This window comes from Anomaloglossus baeobatrachus, chromosome 5, assembly GCF_048569485.1.
Source record: "Anomaloglossus baeobatrachus isolate aAnoBae1 chromosome 5, aAnoBae1.hap1, whole genome shotgun sequence".
NCBI lineage: Eukaryota > Metazoa > Chordata > Amphibia > Anura > Aromobatidae > Anomaloglossus > Anomaloglossus baeobatrachus.
The window spans coordinates 296,988,643-297,009,036 of record NC_134357.1 but is presented as its reverse complement, the minus strand read 5'-3'; the positions used below and the strand labels follow the sequence as shown (position 1 = coordinate 297,009,036).

Below are 20,394 nucleotides of genomic sequence, written 5' to 3'. Positions count from 1 at the left end.
CAAACACCGCCAAGAGTGGGGTGAGAAGGGAGCATGCTGGGGGCCCTAGTATGGGCCCTCTTTTCTTCCATCCGACATAGTCAGCAGCTACTGCTGACTAAACAGTGGAGCTATGCGTGGATGTCTGACCTCCTTCGCACAAAGCTTGAAAACTGAGGAACCCGTGATGCACGGGGGGTGTATAGGCAGAAGGGGAGGGGCTTTACACTTTTAGTGTAATACTTTGTGTGGCCTCCGGAGGCATGAGCTATACACCCAATTGTCTGGGTCTCCCAATGGAGCGACAAAGAAAAATATTTTCTGCTGCACAAAAGATCATGGTTTTCAGCAGCACACTGCCGAGAACTTTGGTAGCCTATGTACATGTTATCACATTTAGTGCTACCGATCGTGCCGCATGAGCAGATCTTTACTCACCTGCATGGTAGGCCTTGGAACAGACACCCCGCTTGGACAGCTGAATTGCTACTTCTTCACAAGCATCCCTGGTCCTACAGTAGACGATTCCACAACCTGGAAAACCCTATGAGAGTAATAGAATAGCATGGTGGTGTGAGACAACATGGATTGCATCAAATACACACATTAAAAATGTTACATTTAACAATAGTAGTGTATAGAAATTCCCTAATTAAAGGGATTCAGCCACCAGGATTTTACCATATGAAGTAAAGGCAGTGCCATATTGGCACTATGATGCGGAATAAAAGCATACATTTTGTAGAAAGATCCGAAGGTTCATTGCTGAAATTTCTTTAATCAAAGTTACAGAAATGCACTGCAGCTTTGATTGACGTGTGCATCGGGGTGGGACTTTGTGATTGCTGGTGGAGTACTCCCGGAACTACGCACCGACAGGGTACAGGACCCTAGAACAGGAAAGAGCTTCAAGCCAACCTGTTAACACCTGCACAGCAAAGGGGACCATCAAGGACCTTGCTGTCCCTAAGAATCCGAAGACTCAGTAGCAAAGAGAGAACCGGGGACAGGACCAGAGACTCCAACCCCACAGGGTTCATGCTACCATCAGGCAGAGAGGTGGACAAACCATATACCGGGGACTCCCAGTGTTCCATACCACGGGGACCCACTTACCCGTGACAGGTGCAGGGGAAGAAGGTACCAGAGAACCAGACTGGCACTGGGATAAAGGGGACCTGGAGGCGAAACCAGTCGGCCTTGGGCAACCAGTTAACACCCGAAAAATGAGTAAACCAGTTGCACTGAATACCTGTCTGGACTCCTTCTTCCGATGTCCACTGCACCATACACCCGCTGGGACAATACCCTACTTGCGGAGGGACTACCATACTAGCGGCTTATACCATCAGCCCTAGTAAGGATATTCTGTAGCGGCGGTTCCCTACATTTAGCCGCAACACTGCAAGTGGCGTCACGTATAAACTTTATTCACAAATCCCCTGTAAATATCCCCCATTACAAAAAGGACCCAGGGCACGGAACCGGGTAACGGCCACCATCGTGACATTCCCAATAGAGACACTGCCCGGGACAGAGTACCCCATATCCCTGAGTGCTACAGAGATCTTCATTAAAATGGCACCGGAGTACGCGCATGCACATACCACGATCTCCAGCGCCATTTTACTCAAGATTATGATTGCCATGGTGAGTGCTCAAATTTTATATATTTTTTTACATCTGCACGCTCTCCTGCCACTCATTGTCTTCTCCACAGTGTCTTCAACAGAATGACGCTAGAGACTGTGGTACGCACATGAACAGACTTTAGCACCATTTGAATGAACATAGAATTACTGCGGCAATTCGCGCACACCGCCAACAGTAGCAATGGCAGCGTAGCACAATATTTAAATAAAGAAAAGAGGGCACGTCATAGAGGACGATGGAGACGTAATAAACTGTGAAAACACGACCCACAAAGGCCCGCCCCCGTGGCACCCGTCAAAGTGCAGTGCAGTGCATTTCTGTAACTTTGATTACAGATATTTCAGCAACCAAGCATCACATCTTTTTACAACAGGTATGCCTGGATTCAGCATCCTAGCACCAGTATGGCACTGCCTTTACTTTATATGGGAAAATCCTGGTGGCAGAGTCCCTTTAACCAGACAATACGAATATAAATGTAGATCTTGTGAGTCAGGTGGCTGGGCTCAGATTTCTGAAAAAAATAGTGCAAATATCTAAAAGTGACAATTTCTAGATTTCCAATTTTTCACAAGAATCAAATAAAACTGCTAGAAAATGACAATCTTTATGCTAAACTATGCCTCTTTATAACATTACCCCAGAAGGTTTCTTTTCTCCTAGTGCTTTCAAGCAGAAGTCCTTCAGATTCCCATATGGATCTCCCAGTAGCTCTTTTATCTGTATGTCGTAGAACAGGTTGACACGGAAGCAGGGCGTTTTATACATTGCAATCGGCTGGCGCAGTTTCAGTGACGCTATGATATCATCCTGCACTTGTTTGGTGGCAGTGGCAGTCAGTGCAACACACTGCGTCTGTGGTAAACGTGAGCGCAAAGATCCCAAACGTTGGTAATCTGGTCGGAAGTCATGGCCCCATTCAGAAACACAGTGAGCTTCATCAATGATGAGGTAGGAGAGGAGAGCTCTGGATAGCAGCATGTTCATGGTCGGCTGGAAGGAAGAGGATGCAGCCATTTCAGGGGTAATGTACAGGAGTTTGATCTTGGGGTTCTCGCTTTCCAGGTCTTGAAGGATTTTCCTACGATCTGCCAAAGGCAACTTGGAATTCAGAGAACAGGCTTTAATCTTCAGGGAAATAAGGTGGTCTACCTGATCCTAAACAGAGAGAAAAGATAAGTTAGTGGAAAACGACACCTTAAAGGGAACCTGTCACACCGAGGGTATGTGCAGAAGACGTCTTTTCCTGGCAGGGACCATTTCAAGAAACATCAGTATCTTCTTTCTGAAGCATGTTTTTTAGTTTTCTTTTGCCATTACCGTGAGAGCATTTTTGATTATTTAGGACCTGCGGCAGACCTTTTGAGCACATTTTTGATATTTAGGACCTGCGGCGGACCTTTTGAGCACCTTTTTGATATTTAGGACCTGCGGCGGACCTTTTGAGCACATTTTTGATATTTAGGACTTGCGGCAGACCTTTTGAGCCCATTTTTGATATTTAGGACCTGCGACGGACCTTTTGAGCACCTTTTTGATATTTAGGACCTGCGGCGGACCTTTTGAGCACATTTTTGATATTTAGGACCTGCGGCGGACCTTTTGAGCCCATTTTTGATATTTAGGACCTGCGGTGGACCTTTTGAGCGCTTCTTAGGATTTGGGGGGCATTTTTAGTACTGGTATTTTTTTTACCCCATTCAGTGAGCACATGTATAAATGGATAAAACACAAATTATGATCTGTTCCTCTCCTCCTGCTCTACAGCATGCTGTGTGTAGATTTTACTGCATTTTCAATGTGGCAGGTTCTCTGTAAGTATCTATAGACATGTACACTTGTTGTTAACCTCCACATGATGGTTTCCACATATCTCCATGCTAGATTAGGGGTATATTAGAAGTAATTATTGCACAAGTACAGTTTATGGGAAGCAGTAATACATCTGTGTACTCATCATCCCATCAAGAATAGGCTAAATAACCATTTACATGTTAAACATAAACATTGCATAGCATCCATGGATATTAAAAGGGTTATCTAACAAAAAAAAGAAGAAAACTTATTGTTTGACTATGTACAAAAAAATATATACTTTAAATTATCAAAATTGGAAAAACTGCAAGATTTCAGCACTGCTCCGTGATTTGCCACTTTAGCTGTCCTTCTTGTGTAGGAAGAGGTTGGCTGTCCAGCTCAGTTTAGCTAAGCCAGCTCCCTGCTCTGGTTCTGCATCAGTTGTGCAAATATGATATCAGAAATAGACCTTTCTAGACCATAAAATCAGCTGTGAAATCCAACGTTCTATGCAGTTCTTACTGACAAAAAATATTAAGGTATTTTAATTTACATTGAACAAACAATATATAACTTTTTATTTTGTCAAGAAAACCCTTACTCACTTGTTTATACAACAGTAGATCAAAAAAATGAACATTGATCTTATGGCTGAAATGTAAACTTATGATCTTTTATGCTGTCAAGTAGACAAGTGAGTATTTTAAGCAGATCATAATTTTTATGAATATTTTCCAATGCAAAGCTGTATAAACTTGAATGCTTATTGGATGAAGCAGATCAGGTGATGTGTAATTGTGTATGAACAGTGTCTGGGAGGCTGCAGTTGATGCTGCTCAAAAGTTGATTGTCAAAAAATTAAGAAACTGATAGGTCCCATGGATGGAAGCCTTATGACTAGTGATGAGAGAGCACTACCATGCTCAGTAGTGATGCTCAAGGGCTTGGTACTAGTGACAAGTGAGCACTACCATGCTCAAGAGCTTGGTACTAGTGATGAGTGAGCACTACCATGCTCGGAGGCTCGGTACTAGTCATGAGTGAGCAATACCATGCTCGGGGTCTCGGTACTACTGATGAGTGAGCACTATCATGCTAAAGGGCTTGGTACTAGTGATGAATGAGCACTACAATACTCGGTAGTGATGCTCGGGGGCTCAGTACCAGTGATGAGTGAGCACTACCATGCTCGAGATCTTGGTACTAGCTATGAGTGAGCACTACAATACTCGGTAGTGATGCTTGGGGGCTCAGTACTAGTCATGAGTGAGCACTACCATGCTCAAGGGCTCGGTACTAGTGACGAGTGAGCACTACCATGCTCGAGACCTTGGTACTAGCGATGAGAGAGCACTACAATACTCAGTAGTGATGTTTGGGGGCTCAGTACTAGTGATGAGTGAGCACTACCATGCTCGAGATCTTGGTACTAGTGATGAGTAAGCACTACCATGCTCAAAGGCTCGGTACTAGTGATGAGTAAGCACTACCATGCTCGATACTCATAATATGCAGTCGGACGCTTGGATGGGCATGACTCAAGTACCAAGTATTATGGAAGTCAGTGGGGGAATGTGAGCATTTTTCCAGAAAATCTTCCAGAAAAATGCTTGAGTTCTCTATTGATTTTTACACTTGGTACACGAGTCGTGCCTATCCAAACATCAGACTGCTGATTACAAGAACCTAGCATCTGAGCATGGCAATGCTAGCTCATCACAACTTATGACTCTTATTAAAAAAGGCGGCTACAGTGGGGAGAAACAAAGTATTTAGTCAGCCACCAATTGTGCACGTTCTCCCAGTTAAAAAGATGAGGCAGGCCTGTAACTGACATTATAGGTAGACCACAACTATGAGAGAAAAACAAATTCAGAAAATCACCGCGTCTGATTTGGCAACATTTTTTTTTTCAAATTATGGTGGAAAACAAGTACCGTATTTAGTCACCTAAAAACATGGAAGATTTCTGTCTCTCACAGACCTGTTACTTCAAGAGGCTCCTCTGTCCTCCACTCATTACCTGTAGTAATGGCACCTGTTTGAACTTGTTATCAGTATAAAAGACACCTGTCCACAATCTCAAAAACTTACACTCCAATCTCCACTATGGTGAAGACCAAAGAGCTGTCGAAGGACACCAGAAACAAACTTGTAGCCCTCCACCAAGCTGGGAAGACTGAATCTGTAATAGGCAAGCAGCTTGTTGCGATCAAATCAACTGTGGGAGCAATAATAAGAATATTGAAGACATACAAGACCACTGACAATCTCTCTTGATCTGGCTCCACAAGAACGGTGAGCTAAAAACCCAGAACCACAAGGGGGGGGATCTAGTGAATGACCTGCATAGAGCTGGGACTGCTTAACAAAGGCTACTATCAGTAACACACAACACCAGCAGGGACTCAGATCCTGCAGTACCAGACGTGTTTTCCTGCTTAAGCCAGTACATTTCCGGGCCCCTCTAAAGTTTGCTAGAGAGCATTTGGATAATCTAGAAGAGTACTGGGAGAATGTCATATGGTCTGATGAAACCAAAGTAGAACTGTTTGGTAGAAACACAACTCGTCATGTTTGGAGGAGATAAAATGCTGAGTTGCATCCAAAGAACACCATACCTACTGTTAATCATGGGGGTGGCAACATCATGCTTTGGGGCTGTTTCTCTGCAAAGGGACAGGACGACTGATCCGTGTACATGAAAGAATGAATGGGGTCATGTATTGTGAGATTTTGAGTGCAAACTTCCTTCCATCAGCAAGGGCATTGAAGATGTAACTTGCTGGGTCTTTCACCATGATAATGATCCCAAGCACACTGCCAGGGCAACGAAGAAGTGGCTTCGTAAGAAGCATATGAAGGTTCTGGAGTGGCCTAGCCAGTCTCCAGATCTCAACCCCATAGAAAACCTTTGGAGGGAGTTGAAAGTCCTTGTTGGCCAGCGACAGACCCAAAACATCACTGCTCTAGAGGAGATCTGCATGGAGGAATGGGCCAACATATCACCAATAGTGTGTGCCAACCTTATGAAGACTTACAGAAAACGTTTGACCTCTGTCATTGCCAACAAAGGATATATATAACAAAATATTGAGATGAACTTTTGTTATTGACCAAATACTTATTTTCCACCATAATTTGCAAAAAAAAATCTCGTGATTTTCTGGATTTGTGGTCTCATTTTGTCTCTCATAGTTGCGGTCACCTATGATGTCAATTACAGGCAAATCTCATCTTTTTAAGTGGGAGAACTTGCACAATTGGTGGCTGACTAAATACTTTTACTTTTTTTTTCCCCACTGTATATTGGTCACTGATATTTTTTCTTGAAATGTCAAAAATGTATTTTTGTACACTTAAAGTGCGAATAATAACCAGACAGCTTAAACCAGGGGTGGGGAACCTGTGGCCTGGGATGACCTTTTATGCGGCCCCCGAACAGATTACTGGGGGCAGCAGTGCTGGGTCTGCCAGCCCTTTAAATCATCACATGCGTTGCTTGTCCGAACCAATGGGCTCTCCCGCTGTCCAGTGTGCCCGCCCCTCTGCCCTCCGAGCGAGGTGCCCGCCCCTCTGCCTTCCGGCGCTGAGTGTCTGGCGCCTGCTCTCTGTGCGCTCTATGGCCCGTTCAGTACTTTGTGGCTTTCCAGTTCTGTGTATCACCCCCCAGAGTTGTGGACAACGCTCAGTGCTGTGTCCCCCCCCCCCCCCATGCTGTGTATTACAGGTTTGTGTCCCCCCAGTGATGTCAGGGCTCTGCAAGTGCTGTACGCAACCCGCTCGGTGCTGTGCATCCCCCACCCGTGCCTTCTCAATGCTGTGTATCAGCACCCAGTGTTGTGTTCCCCCAGTAATGTCCGTGCCCCTAGTAGTGATGTCTGTGCTCTGAAAGTGCTATCTGTGCCCCCAGTACTCCCAGTGATATCCGTGCCCCCAGCCCCTCTTGTGATGTCCGTGCCCCCAGCCCCTCTTGCGATGTCCGTGCCCCCAACCCCTCTTGCGATGTCCGTGCCCCCAGCCCCTCTTGCGATGTCCGTGCCCCCAGCCCCTCTTGTGATGTCCGTGCCCCCAGCCCCTCTTGTGATGTCTGTGCCCCCAGTCCCTCTTGCGATGTCCGTGCCCCCAGCCCCTCTTGCGATGTCCGTGCCCCCAGCCCCTCTTGCGATGTCCGTGCCCCCAGCCCCTCTTGCGATGTCCGTGCCCCCAGCCCCTCTTGCGATGTCCGTGCCCCCAGCCCCTCTTGCGATGTCCGTGCCCCCAGCCCCTCTTGCGATGTCCGTGCCCTCAGCCCCTCTCGCGATGTCCGTGCCCCCAGCCCCTCTCGCGATGTCCGTGCCCCCAGCCCCTCTCGCGATGTCCGTGCCCCCAGCCCCTCTCGCGATGTCCGTGCCCCCAGCCCCTCTCGCGATGTCCGTGCCCCCAGCCCCTCTCGCGATGTCCGTGCCCCCAGCCCCTCTCGCGATGTCCGTGCCCCCAACCCCTCTCGCGATGTCCGTGCCCCCAGCCCCTCTCGCGATGTCCGTGCCCCCAGCCCCTCTCGCGATGTCCGTGCCCCCAGCCCCTCTTGCGATGTCCGTGCCCCCAGCCCCTCTTGCGATGTCCGTGCCCCAAGCCCCTCTTGCGATGTCTGTGCCCCCAGCCCCTCTTGCGTTGTGTATGCCCCCCAGCCCCTTGCGTTGTGTATGCCCCCCAGCCCCTCTTGCGTTGTGTATGCCCCCCCAGCCCCTCTTGCGCTGAATATGCCCCCAGCGTCTACTGTGAAGTGTATGGCCCCTCAGCCCCTCTTGTGTTTGCATCCAGCGTCTCCTGTGACTTATACATCACATTGGAGATGATGGGGGCATATACATCACATTGGAGATGATGGGGGCATATACATCACAGGAGATACTGGTAATATACACAACACAGGAGGGGCTGTGGGAATATACACAACACAGGAGGGGCTGTGGGCATATACATCACAGGAGGGGCTGTGGGCATATGCATCACAGGAGGGGCTGTGGGCATATGCATCACAGGAGGGGCTGTGGGCATATGCATCACAGGAGGGGCTGTGGGCATATGCATCACAGGAGGGGCTGTGGGCATATACATCACAGGAGGGGCTGTGGGCATATACATCACAGGAGGGGCTGTGGGCATATACATCACAGGAGGGGCTGTGGGCATATACATCACAGGAGGGGCTGTGGGCATATACATCACAGGAGGGGCTGTGGGCATATACATCACAGGAGGGGCTGTGGGCATATACATCACAGGAGGGGCTGTGGGCATATACATCACAGGAGGGGCTGTGGGCATATACATCACAGGAGGGGCTGTGGGCATATACATCACAGGAGGGGCTGTGGGCATATACATCACAGGAGGGGCTGTGGGCATATACATCACAGGAGGGGCTGTGGGCATATACATCACAGGAGGGGCTGTGGGCATATACATCACAGGAGGGGCTGTGGGCATATACATCACAGGAGGGGCTGTGGGCATATGCATCACAGGAGGGGCTGTGGGCATATGCATCACAGGAGGGGCTGTGGGCATATACATCACAGGTGGGGCTGTGGGCATATACATCACAGGAGGGGCTGTGGGTATATACATCACAGGAGGGACTGTGGGCATATACATCACAGGAGGGGCTGTGGGCATATACATCACAGGAGAGGCTGTGGGCATATACATCACAGGAGGGGCTGTGGGCATATACACCACAGGAGGGGCTGTGGGCATATACATCACAGGAGGGGCTGTGGGCATATACATCACAGGAGGGGCTGTGGGCATTTACATCACAGGAGGGGCTGTGGGCATATATATGTCCCTAGCCTCTCCTGTGATGAATATGCCCCCAGGACCTCCAGTGATGTATGTGCCTCCAGCATCTCCTGGGATGTATATACAGCGTCTGTTATGTGATATTATGGTTTACCAATCTTATTATCCCAAGGACTTAACTGTGCTCCAGACCGAAACAAACCTGAAAAAGCAGCTGTGAGAAGAAACATGTTTAGTATCCTCAAACATCACAGCCGCACCACAGAGAAGCAGCTACGGCCACCACAGTAGGGGTGAGTTAATTGATTGTTTGACCAAATATAGCAGGGTCATTTTCATATTAGTAATTTTGTGCGGCCCCCGAAGGTTGGTAGAAATTTCCAAACGGCCCCCGACTGAAAAAAAGTTTCCCCGCCCGTAGCTTAAACAGACAAAAGAAGGGAATTTTCTTTACTTACCGTAAATTCCTTTTCTTCTAGCTCTAATTGGGAGACCCAGACAATTGGGTTGTATAGGCTATGCCTCCGGAGGCCGCACAAAGTACTACACTTAAAAGTGTTAAGCCCCTCCCCTTCTGCCTATACACCCCCCGTGCTCCCACGGGCTCCTCAGTTTTGGTGCAAAAGCAAGAAGGAGGAAAAAGAATTATAAACTGGTTTAAAGTAACTTCAATCCGAAGGAATATCGGAGAACTGAAACCATTCAACATGAACAACATGTGTACACAAAAAAACAGGGGCGGGTGCTGGGTCTCCCAATTAGAGCTAGAAGAAAAGGAATTTACGGTAAGTAAACAAAATTCCCTTCTTCTTTGTCGCTCTATTGGGAGACCCAGACAATTGGGACGTCCAAAAGCAGTCCCTGGGTGGGTAAAATAATACCTCGTAAGAGAGCCGTAAAAACGGCCTCTTCCTACAGGTGGGCAACCGCCGCCTGAAGGACTCGTCTACCTAGGCTGGCATCCGCCGAAGCATAGGTATGCACTTGATAGTGCTTCGTGAAAGTGTGCAGACTCGACCAGGTAGCCGCCTGACACACCTGCTGAGCCGTAGCCTGGTGCCTCAAAGCCCAGGACGCGCCCACGGCTCTGGTAGAATGGGCCTTCAGCCCTGAGGGAACCGGAAGCCCAGCCGAACGGTAGGCTTCGAGAATTGGCTCCTTGATCCACCGAGCCAGGGTTGATTTGGAAGCCTGTGACCCTTTACGCTGGCCAGCGACAAGGACAAAGAGTGCATCCGAGCGGCGCAGGGGCGCCATACGAGAAATGTAGATTCTGAGTGCTCTCACCAGATCTAACAAGTGCAAATCCTTTTCACATTGGTGAACTGGATGAGGACAAAAGGAAGGTAAGGAGATATCCTGATTGAGATGAAAGGGGGATACCACCTTAGGGAGAAATTCCGGAACCGGACGTAGAACCACCTTGTCCTGGTGAAACACCAGGAAAGGGGTTTTGCATGAAAGCGCTGCTAGCTCAGACACTCTCCGAAGTGAAGTGACTGCTACTAGAAAAACCACTTTCTGCGAAAGGCGTGAGAGAGGAATATCCCTCATAGGCTCGAATGGTGGTTTCTGAAGAACCATCAGCACCCTGTTCAGATCCCAGGGTTCTAACGGCCGCTTGTAAGGAGGGACGATGTGACAAACCCCCTGCAGGAATGTGCGTACCTGTGGAAGTCTGGCTAGGCGCTTCTGGAAGAACACAGAGAGCGCTGAGACTTGTCCCTTAAGAGAGCCGAGCGACAAACCCTTTTCCAGTCCAGATTGAAGGAAGGACAGAAAAGTGGGCAAGGCAAAAGGCCAGGGAGAAATACCCTGAGCAGAACACCACGACAGGAACATTTTCCACGTCCTGTGGTAGATTTTAGCGGACGTTGGTTTCCTAGCTTGTCTCATACTGGCAATGACGTCTTGAGATAACCCTGAAGACGCTAGGATCCAGGACTCAATGGCCACACAGTCAGGTTGAGGGCCGCAGAATTCAGATGGAAAAACGGCCCTTGAGATAGCAAGTCTGGTCGGTCTGGTAGTGCCCACGGTTGGCCGACCGTGAGATGCCACAGATCCGGGTACCACGACCGCCTCGGCCAGTCTGGAGCGACGAGGATGACGCGGCGGCAGTCGGCCCTGATCTTGCGTAACACTCTGGGCAACAGTGCCAGCGGAGGAAACACATAAGGGAGCTGAAACTGCGACCAATCCTGAACTAAGGCGTCTGCCGCCAGAGCTCTGGGATCTTGAGACCGTGCCATGAACATTGGTATCTTGTTGTTGTGCCGGGACGCCATGAGGTCGACGTCCGGCACCCCCCAGCAGCAACAGATCTCCTGAAACACGTCCGGGTGAAGGGACCATTCCCCTGCGTCCATGCCCTGGCGACTGAGATAATCTGCTTCCCAGTTTTCCACGCCTGGGATGTGAACTGCGGATATGGTGGAGGCCGTGGCTTCCACCCACATCAAAATCCGCCGGACTTCCTGGAAGGCTTGCCGGCTGCGTGTGCCGCCTTGGTGGTTGATGTATGCCACCGCTGTGGAGTTGTCCGACTGAATTCGGATCTGCTTGCCCTTCAACCACTGCTGGAACGCTTTCAGGGCAAGATACACTGCCCGTATTTCCAGAACATTTATCTGAAGCGAGGACTCTTGCTGGGTCCACGTACCCTGAGCCCTGTGGTGGAGAAAAACCGCTCCCCACCCTGACAGACTCGCGTCCGTCGTGACTACTTCCCAGGATGGGGGTAGGAAGGATTTCCCCTTCGATAATGAAGTGGGAAGGAGCCACCACCGAAGGGAAGCTTTGGTCGCCTGCGAGAGGGAGACGGTCCTGTCGAGGGACGTCGGCTTCCTGTCCCATTTGCGTAAGATGTCCCATTGAAGGGGACGCAGGTGAAACTGCGCGAAAGGGACTGCCTCCATTGCTGCCACCATCTTCCCCAGGAAGTGCATGAGGCGCCTCAAGGGGTGTGACTGGCCTTGAAGGAGAGATTGTACCCCTTTCTGTAGTGACTGCTGCTTGATCAGCGGAAGCTTCACTATCGCTGAGAGGGTATGAAACTCCATGCCAAGATATGTCAGCGATTGGGCCGGTGTCAGATTTGACTTTGGAAAATTGATGATCCACCCGAAACCCTGGAGAGTCTCCAGGGTAGCGTCGAGGCTGCGTTGGCATGCCTCTTGAGAGGGTGCCTTGATCAGCAGATCGTCCAAATACGGAATCACCGAGTGACCCTGCGAGTGTAGGAGCGCTACTACAGTAGCCATCACCTTGGTAAAAACCCGTGGGGCTGTTGACAGGCCGAACGGCAGTGCCACAAATTGCAGGTGTTCGTTTCCTATGGCGAAGCGCAAGAAGCGCTGGTGCTCTGGAGCAATCGGTACGTGGAGATAAGCATCTTTGATATCGATCGATGCAAGGAAATCTCCTTGGGACATTGAGGCGATGACGGAGCGGAGGGATTCCATCCTGAACCGTCGGGTTTTTACGTGTTTGTTGAGCAGTTTCAGGTCCAGGACCGGGCGGAAAGACCCGTCCTTCTTTGGGACCACAAACAAGTTGGAGTAAAAACCGTGGCTCTGTTGCTGAAGAGGAACAGGGACCACCACTCCTTCCGCCTTCAGAGTGCCCAGCGCCTGCAGAAGAGCCTCGGCTCGCTCGGGAGGCGGGGACGACCTGAAGAATCGAGTCGGGGGACGAGAGGTGAACTCTATCTTGTAACCGTGAGACAGAATGTCTCTCACCCAGCGGTCTTTTACTTGTGGCAGCCAGGTGTCGCAAAAGCGGGAGAGCCTGCCACCGACCGAGGATGCTACTAGAGGAGGTCGAAAGTCATGAGGAAGCCGCTTTGTTAGCGGCGCCTCCGGTGGTCTTTTTAGGACGTGACTTAGACCGCCATGCATCAGAGTTCCTTTGTTCCTTCTGAGACCCTTTGGACGAGGAGAAGTGGGACCTGCCCGCGCCCCGAAAGGACCGAAACCTCGACTGCCCTCTCCTCTGTTGGGGTATGTTCTGCTTGTGCTGGGGTAAGGATGTATCCTTTCCCTTGGATTGTTTGATGATTTCATCCAGACGCTCGCCAAACAGCCTGTCGCCAGAAATTGGCAAACTGGTTAAGCGCTTTTTGGAAGCAGAATCTGCCTTCCATTCCCGTAGCCACAAGGCCCTGCGGAGTACCACCGAATTGGCGGCCGCAACCGCCGTACGGCTCGCAGAGTCCAGGACAGCATTAATAGCATAAGACGCAATTGCCGAGGTCTGGGTGGTAATGGATGCCACTTGTGGCGCGGCCGCTTCAATTTGCGCCTGACCTGCTGAGATAGCTTGTAGCGCCCATACGGCTGCGAATGCTGGGGCAAAAGAAGCTCCGATAGCTTCATAGATGGATTTCATCCAGAGCTCCATCTGCCTGTCAGTGGCATCTTTGAGCGAGGCCCCATCTTCCACTGCAAGTATGGATTTAGCCGCCAGTCTGGAGATTGGAGGATCCACTTTGGGACACTGAGTCCAACCTTTAACCACGTCAGGGGGAAAAGGATAACGTGTATCCTTAAGGCGCTTAGAAAAACGCTTATCTGGACAAGCATGGTGATTCTGGACTGCCTCTCTGAAATCAGAGTGGTCTAGAAACATACTCGGTGTACGCTTGGGGAACCTGAAACGGAATTTCTCCTGCTGAGACACTGACTCCTCCGCCGGAGGAGCTGAGGGAGAGATATCCAGCATTTGATTGATGGACGCAATAAGATCGTTCACTATGGCGTCCCCGTCTGGAGTATTAAGATTGAGAGCGCCCTCAGGATCAGAATCCTGATCATCTGTCTCCGCATCATCAACCAGAGATTCCCCCCGCTGAGACCCTAAACCATATGATGTCGAGGGAAATTCTAAGCGAGCCCGCTTATTCGGTCTGGGGCTGGGGTCTAAGTCATAACCCTCAGCCTGGGATGTATGAGATACCCCGGGAGGACAATGTTGTACCAACTGAGGGGGGTCAGGGAACAATGATTCAACAGAGTCCCTTTGCTGAGATACCGGCCTGGACTGCAAGGCTTCTAGTATCTTAGCCATAGTCTCAGAGAGTTTTGCAAACTCAGTCCCCGTCACCTGGACAGTGTCAACAGGTGGCTCCCCCTGGGCCCCTCTTAGCAGAGGCTCTGGCTGAAGAAGTGTCACCGGGGCCGAACATTGCACACAATGAGGGTCAGTGGAACCTGCCGGTAGCGGGGTCGTACATGCGGCGCAGGCAGCATAATAAGCCTGTGTTTTGGCACCCCTGCCTTTTGTGGGCGCCATGCTATTGTTTTCCCTGAGTAACACAATAGGGTATATAGTCAGAATGAACTGTGCTCATACAGTGTAGAGTATATACTATAATAAATAATGTATCAATACACTACAGCACCATGGGGCTAGCACCACAGGTGCTGCTTACCAGCCGCCTAAAGCGGTTGTGAGGCCACCAGAGACCGTGTCTGGGTCTCCCAGGGTTTGTCCCTCTCTGCAGCGTCGGAGGAGCTGACAGGAATGGCTGCGGCGTCCTGACGAGAGGAGGGAGCCGTGGGCGTGGCCGAGAAAGTGCGGGAACTGGTGCTCACACTGTGCACAGTGAGGGGGGTGGAGTATGCAAATCATACTCCAGCCCTCAGTGCTGCTCGTTCCGTGCAGCGTCCCGCCCCTTCCCCTGCCTGTCAGGGCTGGGGGCGGGAGAAAAGGAAGCTAGGCCGCAAGAAAGCCTGGGGACTCGAGTATAAGCCTGCCGCTGTAAAAGCGCGGCCGGCGCCGAAGTCCCCGGCGAACTACAAGTCCCAGCCGCGCCGCAGTTTCCCAAGGCAGCGGCGGTTAGCGCGGTAGCCCCTACATATAAACACACTCAGCGACGCTGAGTGTGTAATGGCACTGTTTAACCCGGTCAGCGCCGCGGTCCCCGGTGCACTAGCACACCCAGCAAAGCTGAGGTGTTGCCGTGCGCGGTCCCCACAGGGATACAGAGTACCTTCACGTAGCAGGGCCATGTCCCTGAACGGTACCCGGCTCCTATCCAGCAGTCTCCACAGGAGTTGTGGATGAAGCACGGTCTCAGTGCCTGGAGACCGATAGGATCCCACTTCACCCAGAGCCCTGAGGGGGATGGGGAAGGAAAGCAGCATGTGGGCTCCAGCCTCTGTACCCGCAATGGATACCTCAACCTTAACAGCACCGCCGACAAGAGTGGGGTGAGAAGGGAGCATGCTGGGGGCCCTCTATGGGCCCACTTTTCTTCCATCCGACATGGTCAGCAGCTGCTGCTGACCAATCTGTGGAGCTGTGCTGTGCGTGTCTGACCTCCTTCGCACAAAGCAAAAAACTGAGGAGCCCGTGGGAGCACGGGGGGTGTATAGGCAGAAGGGGAGGGGCTTAACACTTTTAAGTGTAGTACTTTGTGCGGCCTCCGGAGGCATAGCCTATACAACCCAATTGTCTGGGTCTCCCAATAGATCGACAAAGAAATACACAATTGAGATGTGAAAATGTACGTTTTCATTTAGTTATGCAATACTTCTGTACACTAATATTTGCCCAATAATTCTGCACACAGAGATATTCTTTTAAGAAAAACAAAACCTTACTTCTCCTTTCATAAATATTCAGACTTCAGGTTTATTAATCTTTTGGATTGATCAGCAGCAATGGAGTTGTTCAATAATAAAATTAACCAGCAAAAATACAAATTTAATTGCGCACATACCGTGCTGTTACATGATTCAACAACGTCATTATTTTTTATTTTTATAGACACAATTTGGCTTTTTCCACCTTTTTACTAACGTAACCACTTTTGATGACGTAGTTTAGAAACTTTTGGAGGAACAAAGTGGGTATTATGTAAAGCTTTAATAACATTGATGACTACACTACCTGAATGAGCGCTATCAAGGGGGAGATGACAATGGTGATTCCTGCAGCAAGGACGGCTGGGAGCTGATAACAGAGAGACTTACCAGCTCCAGTCGGCATACACACAAACACATCTCTTTCACCTACAAAAAAAAAAAAAAATCCAATAAAAGAATGCGGTACTACACATAATTCATTTATGTACAGTAGCTCATGGAGATCAATTCTGTTTGATTGTCGGGTTCTAAATGTACCGTAATCCAAGATGGGAGTTAATTTAATGACATTTTTCCACTTCACAGTACCACTCTGGACTTGGCATTGCTCAGGTAATGACATACAGAACTTACCTGAATGAGACGGACATATAGTTGAAACCAGAAGTTTACATACTCCACCAATAAAGACAAATCTGCATGTTTTTCTCACTATCTGACATGAAATCGGAATAAACCTTTCCCGTTTTAGAAGAGAGAGAAAAAGAGAGCGAGCAAAAGAGAGAAAAAGAGAGCGAGCAAAAGAGAGAAAAAGAGAGCGAGCAAAAGAGAGAAAAAGAGAGCGAGCAAAAGAGAGAAAAAGAGAGCGAGCAAAAGAGAGAAAAAGAGAGCGAGCAAGAGAGAGAAAAAGAGAGAGCAAGAGAGAAAAAGAGAGAGCGAGAGAGCAAGAGAGAGAGCAAGAGAGAGAGCAAGAGAGAGAGCAAGAAGGCGAGAGAGCAAGAGAGAGCGAGCGAGAGAGAGAGCGAGCGAGCGAGAGCGCCAGAGCGAGAGAGAGCGCCAGAGAGAGAGAGAGCGCCAGAGAGAGAGAGAGCGCCAGAGAGAGAGAGAGCGCCAGAGAGAGAGCGCCAGAGAGAGAGCGCGAGAGAGAGAGAGCGCGAGAGAGAGAGAGCGCGAGAGAGAGAGCGCGAGAGAGAGAGTGCGAGAGAGAGAGCGCGAGAGAGAGAGCGCGAGAGAGCGCGAGAGAGAGAGCGCGAGAGAGAGCGCGAGAGAGAGCGCGAGAGAGAGAGCGCGAGAGAGAGAGCGCGAGAGAGAAAGCGCGAGAGAGAGAGCGCGAGAGAGAAAGCGCGAGAGAGAGCGCGAGAGAGAGCGCGAGAGAGAGCGCGAGAGAGAGAGCGCGAGAGAGAGAGCGCGAGAGAGAGAGCGCGAGAGAGAGAGCGCGAGAGAGAGAGCGCGAGAGAGAGAGCGCGAGAGAGAGAGCGCGAGAGAGAGAGCGCGAGAGAGAAAGCGCGAGAGAGAGAGCGCGAGAGAGAGAGCGCGAGAGAGAGAGCGCGAGAGAGAGAGCGCGAGAGAGAGCGCGAGAGAGAGAGCGCGAGAGAGAGCGCGAGAGAGAGCGCGAGAGAGAGCGCGAGAGAGAGCGCGAGAGAGAGAGAGCACGAGAGAGAGCGCGAGAGAGAGAGCGCGAGAGAGAGAGCGCGAGAGAGAGAGCGCGAGAGAGAGAGCGCGAGAGAGAGAGCGCGCGAGAGAGAGCGCGCGAGAGAGAGAGCGCGAGAGAGCGCGCGAGAGAGAGAGCGCGCGAGAGAGAGAGAGCGCGAGAGAGAGAGAGCGCGAGAGAGAGAGAGCGCGAGAGAGAGAGCGCGAGAGAGAGAGAGCGCGAGAGAGAGAGAGCGCGAGAGAGAGAGCGCGAGAGAGAGAGAGCGCGAGAGAGAGAGAGCGAGAGAGAGAGAGCGCGAGAGAGAGCGCGAGAGAGAGAGAGCGCGAGAGAGAGAGAGCGCGAGAGAGAGAGAGCGCGAGAGAGAGAGAGCGCGAGAGAGAGAGAGCGCGAGAGAGAGAGCGCGAGAGAGAGAGCGCGAGAGAGAGAGAGCGCGAGAGAGAGAGCGCGAGAGAGAGAGAGCGCGAGAGAGAGCGCGAGCGACTTGGGTGAAACATTTTGGATATCCTTCCACAAGCTTCTCACAATAGTTGGTAGGAATTTGGGCCCATTCCTCCTGACAGAACTGGTGTAACTGAGCCATGCTTGTACGTCGCCTCGCTTTCCCCACAAATTTTCAATAGGACTGAGATCAGGGCTTTCTGATGGCCACTCCAAAACATTGAATTTGTTATCCTTAAGGCACTTTAAAACCAATTTGGCAGTATGCTTCGGGTTATTGTCCAAGATCCAAACAGTGCAAAAAGGAGTAGCACTCAACGTCCTTAAATGGTTAGGGTAATTCTTTATTCACAAATTCATCTTAAAGAAGTATGAAAAGGGGAGCAGCTGGAACAAAACGGACAACGGTCGTTTCAAGTGAGACAGCACACTTCAACAGGTCCCTCCTATTGCAATAATACTGTGGCACACGAAACAACCGTCATCCGTTTTATGCAGTAACATAACATGATGCTCTCACCCCGTGTTTCACAGTTAGGATGGTGTTCTTTGGCTTCAAAGCTTCTCCCTTTTTCCTCCAATCATAACAATGGCCATTATGGCCAAACAGTTCAATTTTAGTTTAAACAGACCACAGGACATGTCTCCAAAAATTAAGGTCCTTGTCCCTGTGTACATTTGCAAATATTAATCTGGCTTTTTTATGTTTCTCTTGGAGTAATGGCTTCTTCCTGGCAGAGTGTCTTTTCAGCACATGTTGATACAATACTCGTTTCACTTTGGATAATGACACAATCTTACCAGCTTCCGCCATCATCTTCATAAGGTCTTTTGCTTTTGTTCTTGGGATGATATGCACATGTCTGACCAAAGCACTTTCATCTCTGGTACAAAGAACCTGTCTCCTTCCTGAGCAGCATGATGGCTGGACATTCCCATCTTGTTTGTACTTGCCTATAATTGTTTGTACAGATGAACAAGGCACCTTGAGGTATCTTGAAATTGCACCCAAGGATGAACCAGACATGTGCAAGTCCACAATTCTCTTCCTGAGATCTTGGCTGATTTCTTTTGACTTTCCTATAATGCTACCCAGAAGAAGCAGTGTGTTTCAGGTGTGCATTAAAATACATCCACAGGTGTGTCTCCAATTAACTCTGATGTTGGCAATAAACCAATCAGAAGCTTCCAAAGACATGACATCATCATATGGGCAGTCCCATACTGTTTAAACGCATAGTACTTAGTGTATGTAAACTTTTGACTTTGCAGAAAGTAACAAAAATGCCTTTAAGCTTTCTCTCTCATTATTCTGGCATTTGGCAAATATAAATAATTTTGGTTCCTAATTGACCTAAAATGGGAAAGGTTTATTCTGATTTCATGTCAGATAGTGAGAAAAACCTGCAGATGTGTCTTTATAGAGAGAGGATGGAAACTTCTGGTTTCAACTGTATGTCACTGACTAAAGATCAGAACTGAACATAGATATATAATTGGTTAGGTGATGCCTGACGCCACCAACCCCAGGACCCAGCAACTAAAACTGGTGGAGCACAAACAGTACTGCAATGCACATTGTATCTTTGTCACAAGATGCCGCAAAATCCACAATTAAACTTCCATATGCAATGATCCTAAACGCGTGCAGAACCTTTTAAACATGAAGGCTTTGTACACATATGGCTATACAATATCTGTGAAGATCTTTAAATGAGGTATCCAGGTTCAGTATGAACGTCTGCAGTACACTGTACGCTGTCAGGATTCTCCAGAGAGGACAGTATGCAGTCATGTGATTGCAAGTATACGATTTGCATGCATGCATTCACGTCCTGACTAGTCGTGCATGGTCTTGTGTAAATCACTTGCATTAAGCTAGGATATGCACCTCTAGTCAGAATGTGCCTAGAAATGAAGGGAATTTTGTTTACTTACCGTAAATTCCTTTTCTTCTAGCTCCAATTGGGAGACCCAGACAATTGGGTGTATAGCTTATGCCTCCGGAGGCCACACAAAGTATTACACTTAAAAGTGTAAACCCCTCCCCTCTGCCTATACACCCCCCCCGTGCATCACGGGCTCCTCAGTTTTGGTGCAAAAGCAGGAAGGAGGAAACTTATAAATTGGTCTAAGGTAAATTCAATCCGAAGGATGTTCGGAGAACTTAAACCATGAACCAAAGAACAATTCAACATGAACAACATGTGTACACAAAAGAACAACAGCCCGAAGGGAACAGGGGCGGGTGCTGGGTCTCCCAATTGGAGCTAGAAGAAAAGGAATTTACGGTAAGTAAACAAAATTCCCTTCTTCTTTGTCGCTCCATTGGGAGACCCAGACAATTGGGACGTCCAAAAGCAGTCCCTGGGTGGGTAAAGAATACCCCGGTAATAGAGCCGAAAGACGGCCCCTTCCTACAGGTGGGCAACCGCCGCCTGGAGGACTCGCCTACCTAAGCTGGCATCTGCCGAAGCGTAGGTATGCACCTGATAGTGC

At 49.6% G+C, this 20,394-nt stretch overlaps 1 protein-coding gene across 3 annotated transcripts in view; it reads right to left on the bottom strand.

Moving 5' to 3' along the window:
• RECQL5 (RecQ like helicase 5) overlaps nt 1-20,394 on the bottom strand; it is a 156,776-nt gene that overhangs the window by 113,397 nt on the left and 22,985 nt on the right. For all 3 annotated transcript variants that reach the window (XM_075349619.1, XM_075349621.1, XM_075349620.1), the window contains exons 3-5: nt 16,111-16,232; nt 2,272-2,790; nt 418-523 (exon numbers count right to left, since the gene is read on the bottom strand). In XM_075349619.1, the coding sequence (XP_075205734.1) occupies nt 418-523; nt 2,272-2,790; nt 16,111-16,232 (747 nt within the window). The remainder of the gene's footprint in view (nt 1-417; nt 524-2,271; nt 2,791-16,110; nt 16,233-20,394) is intronic.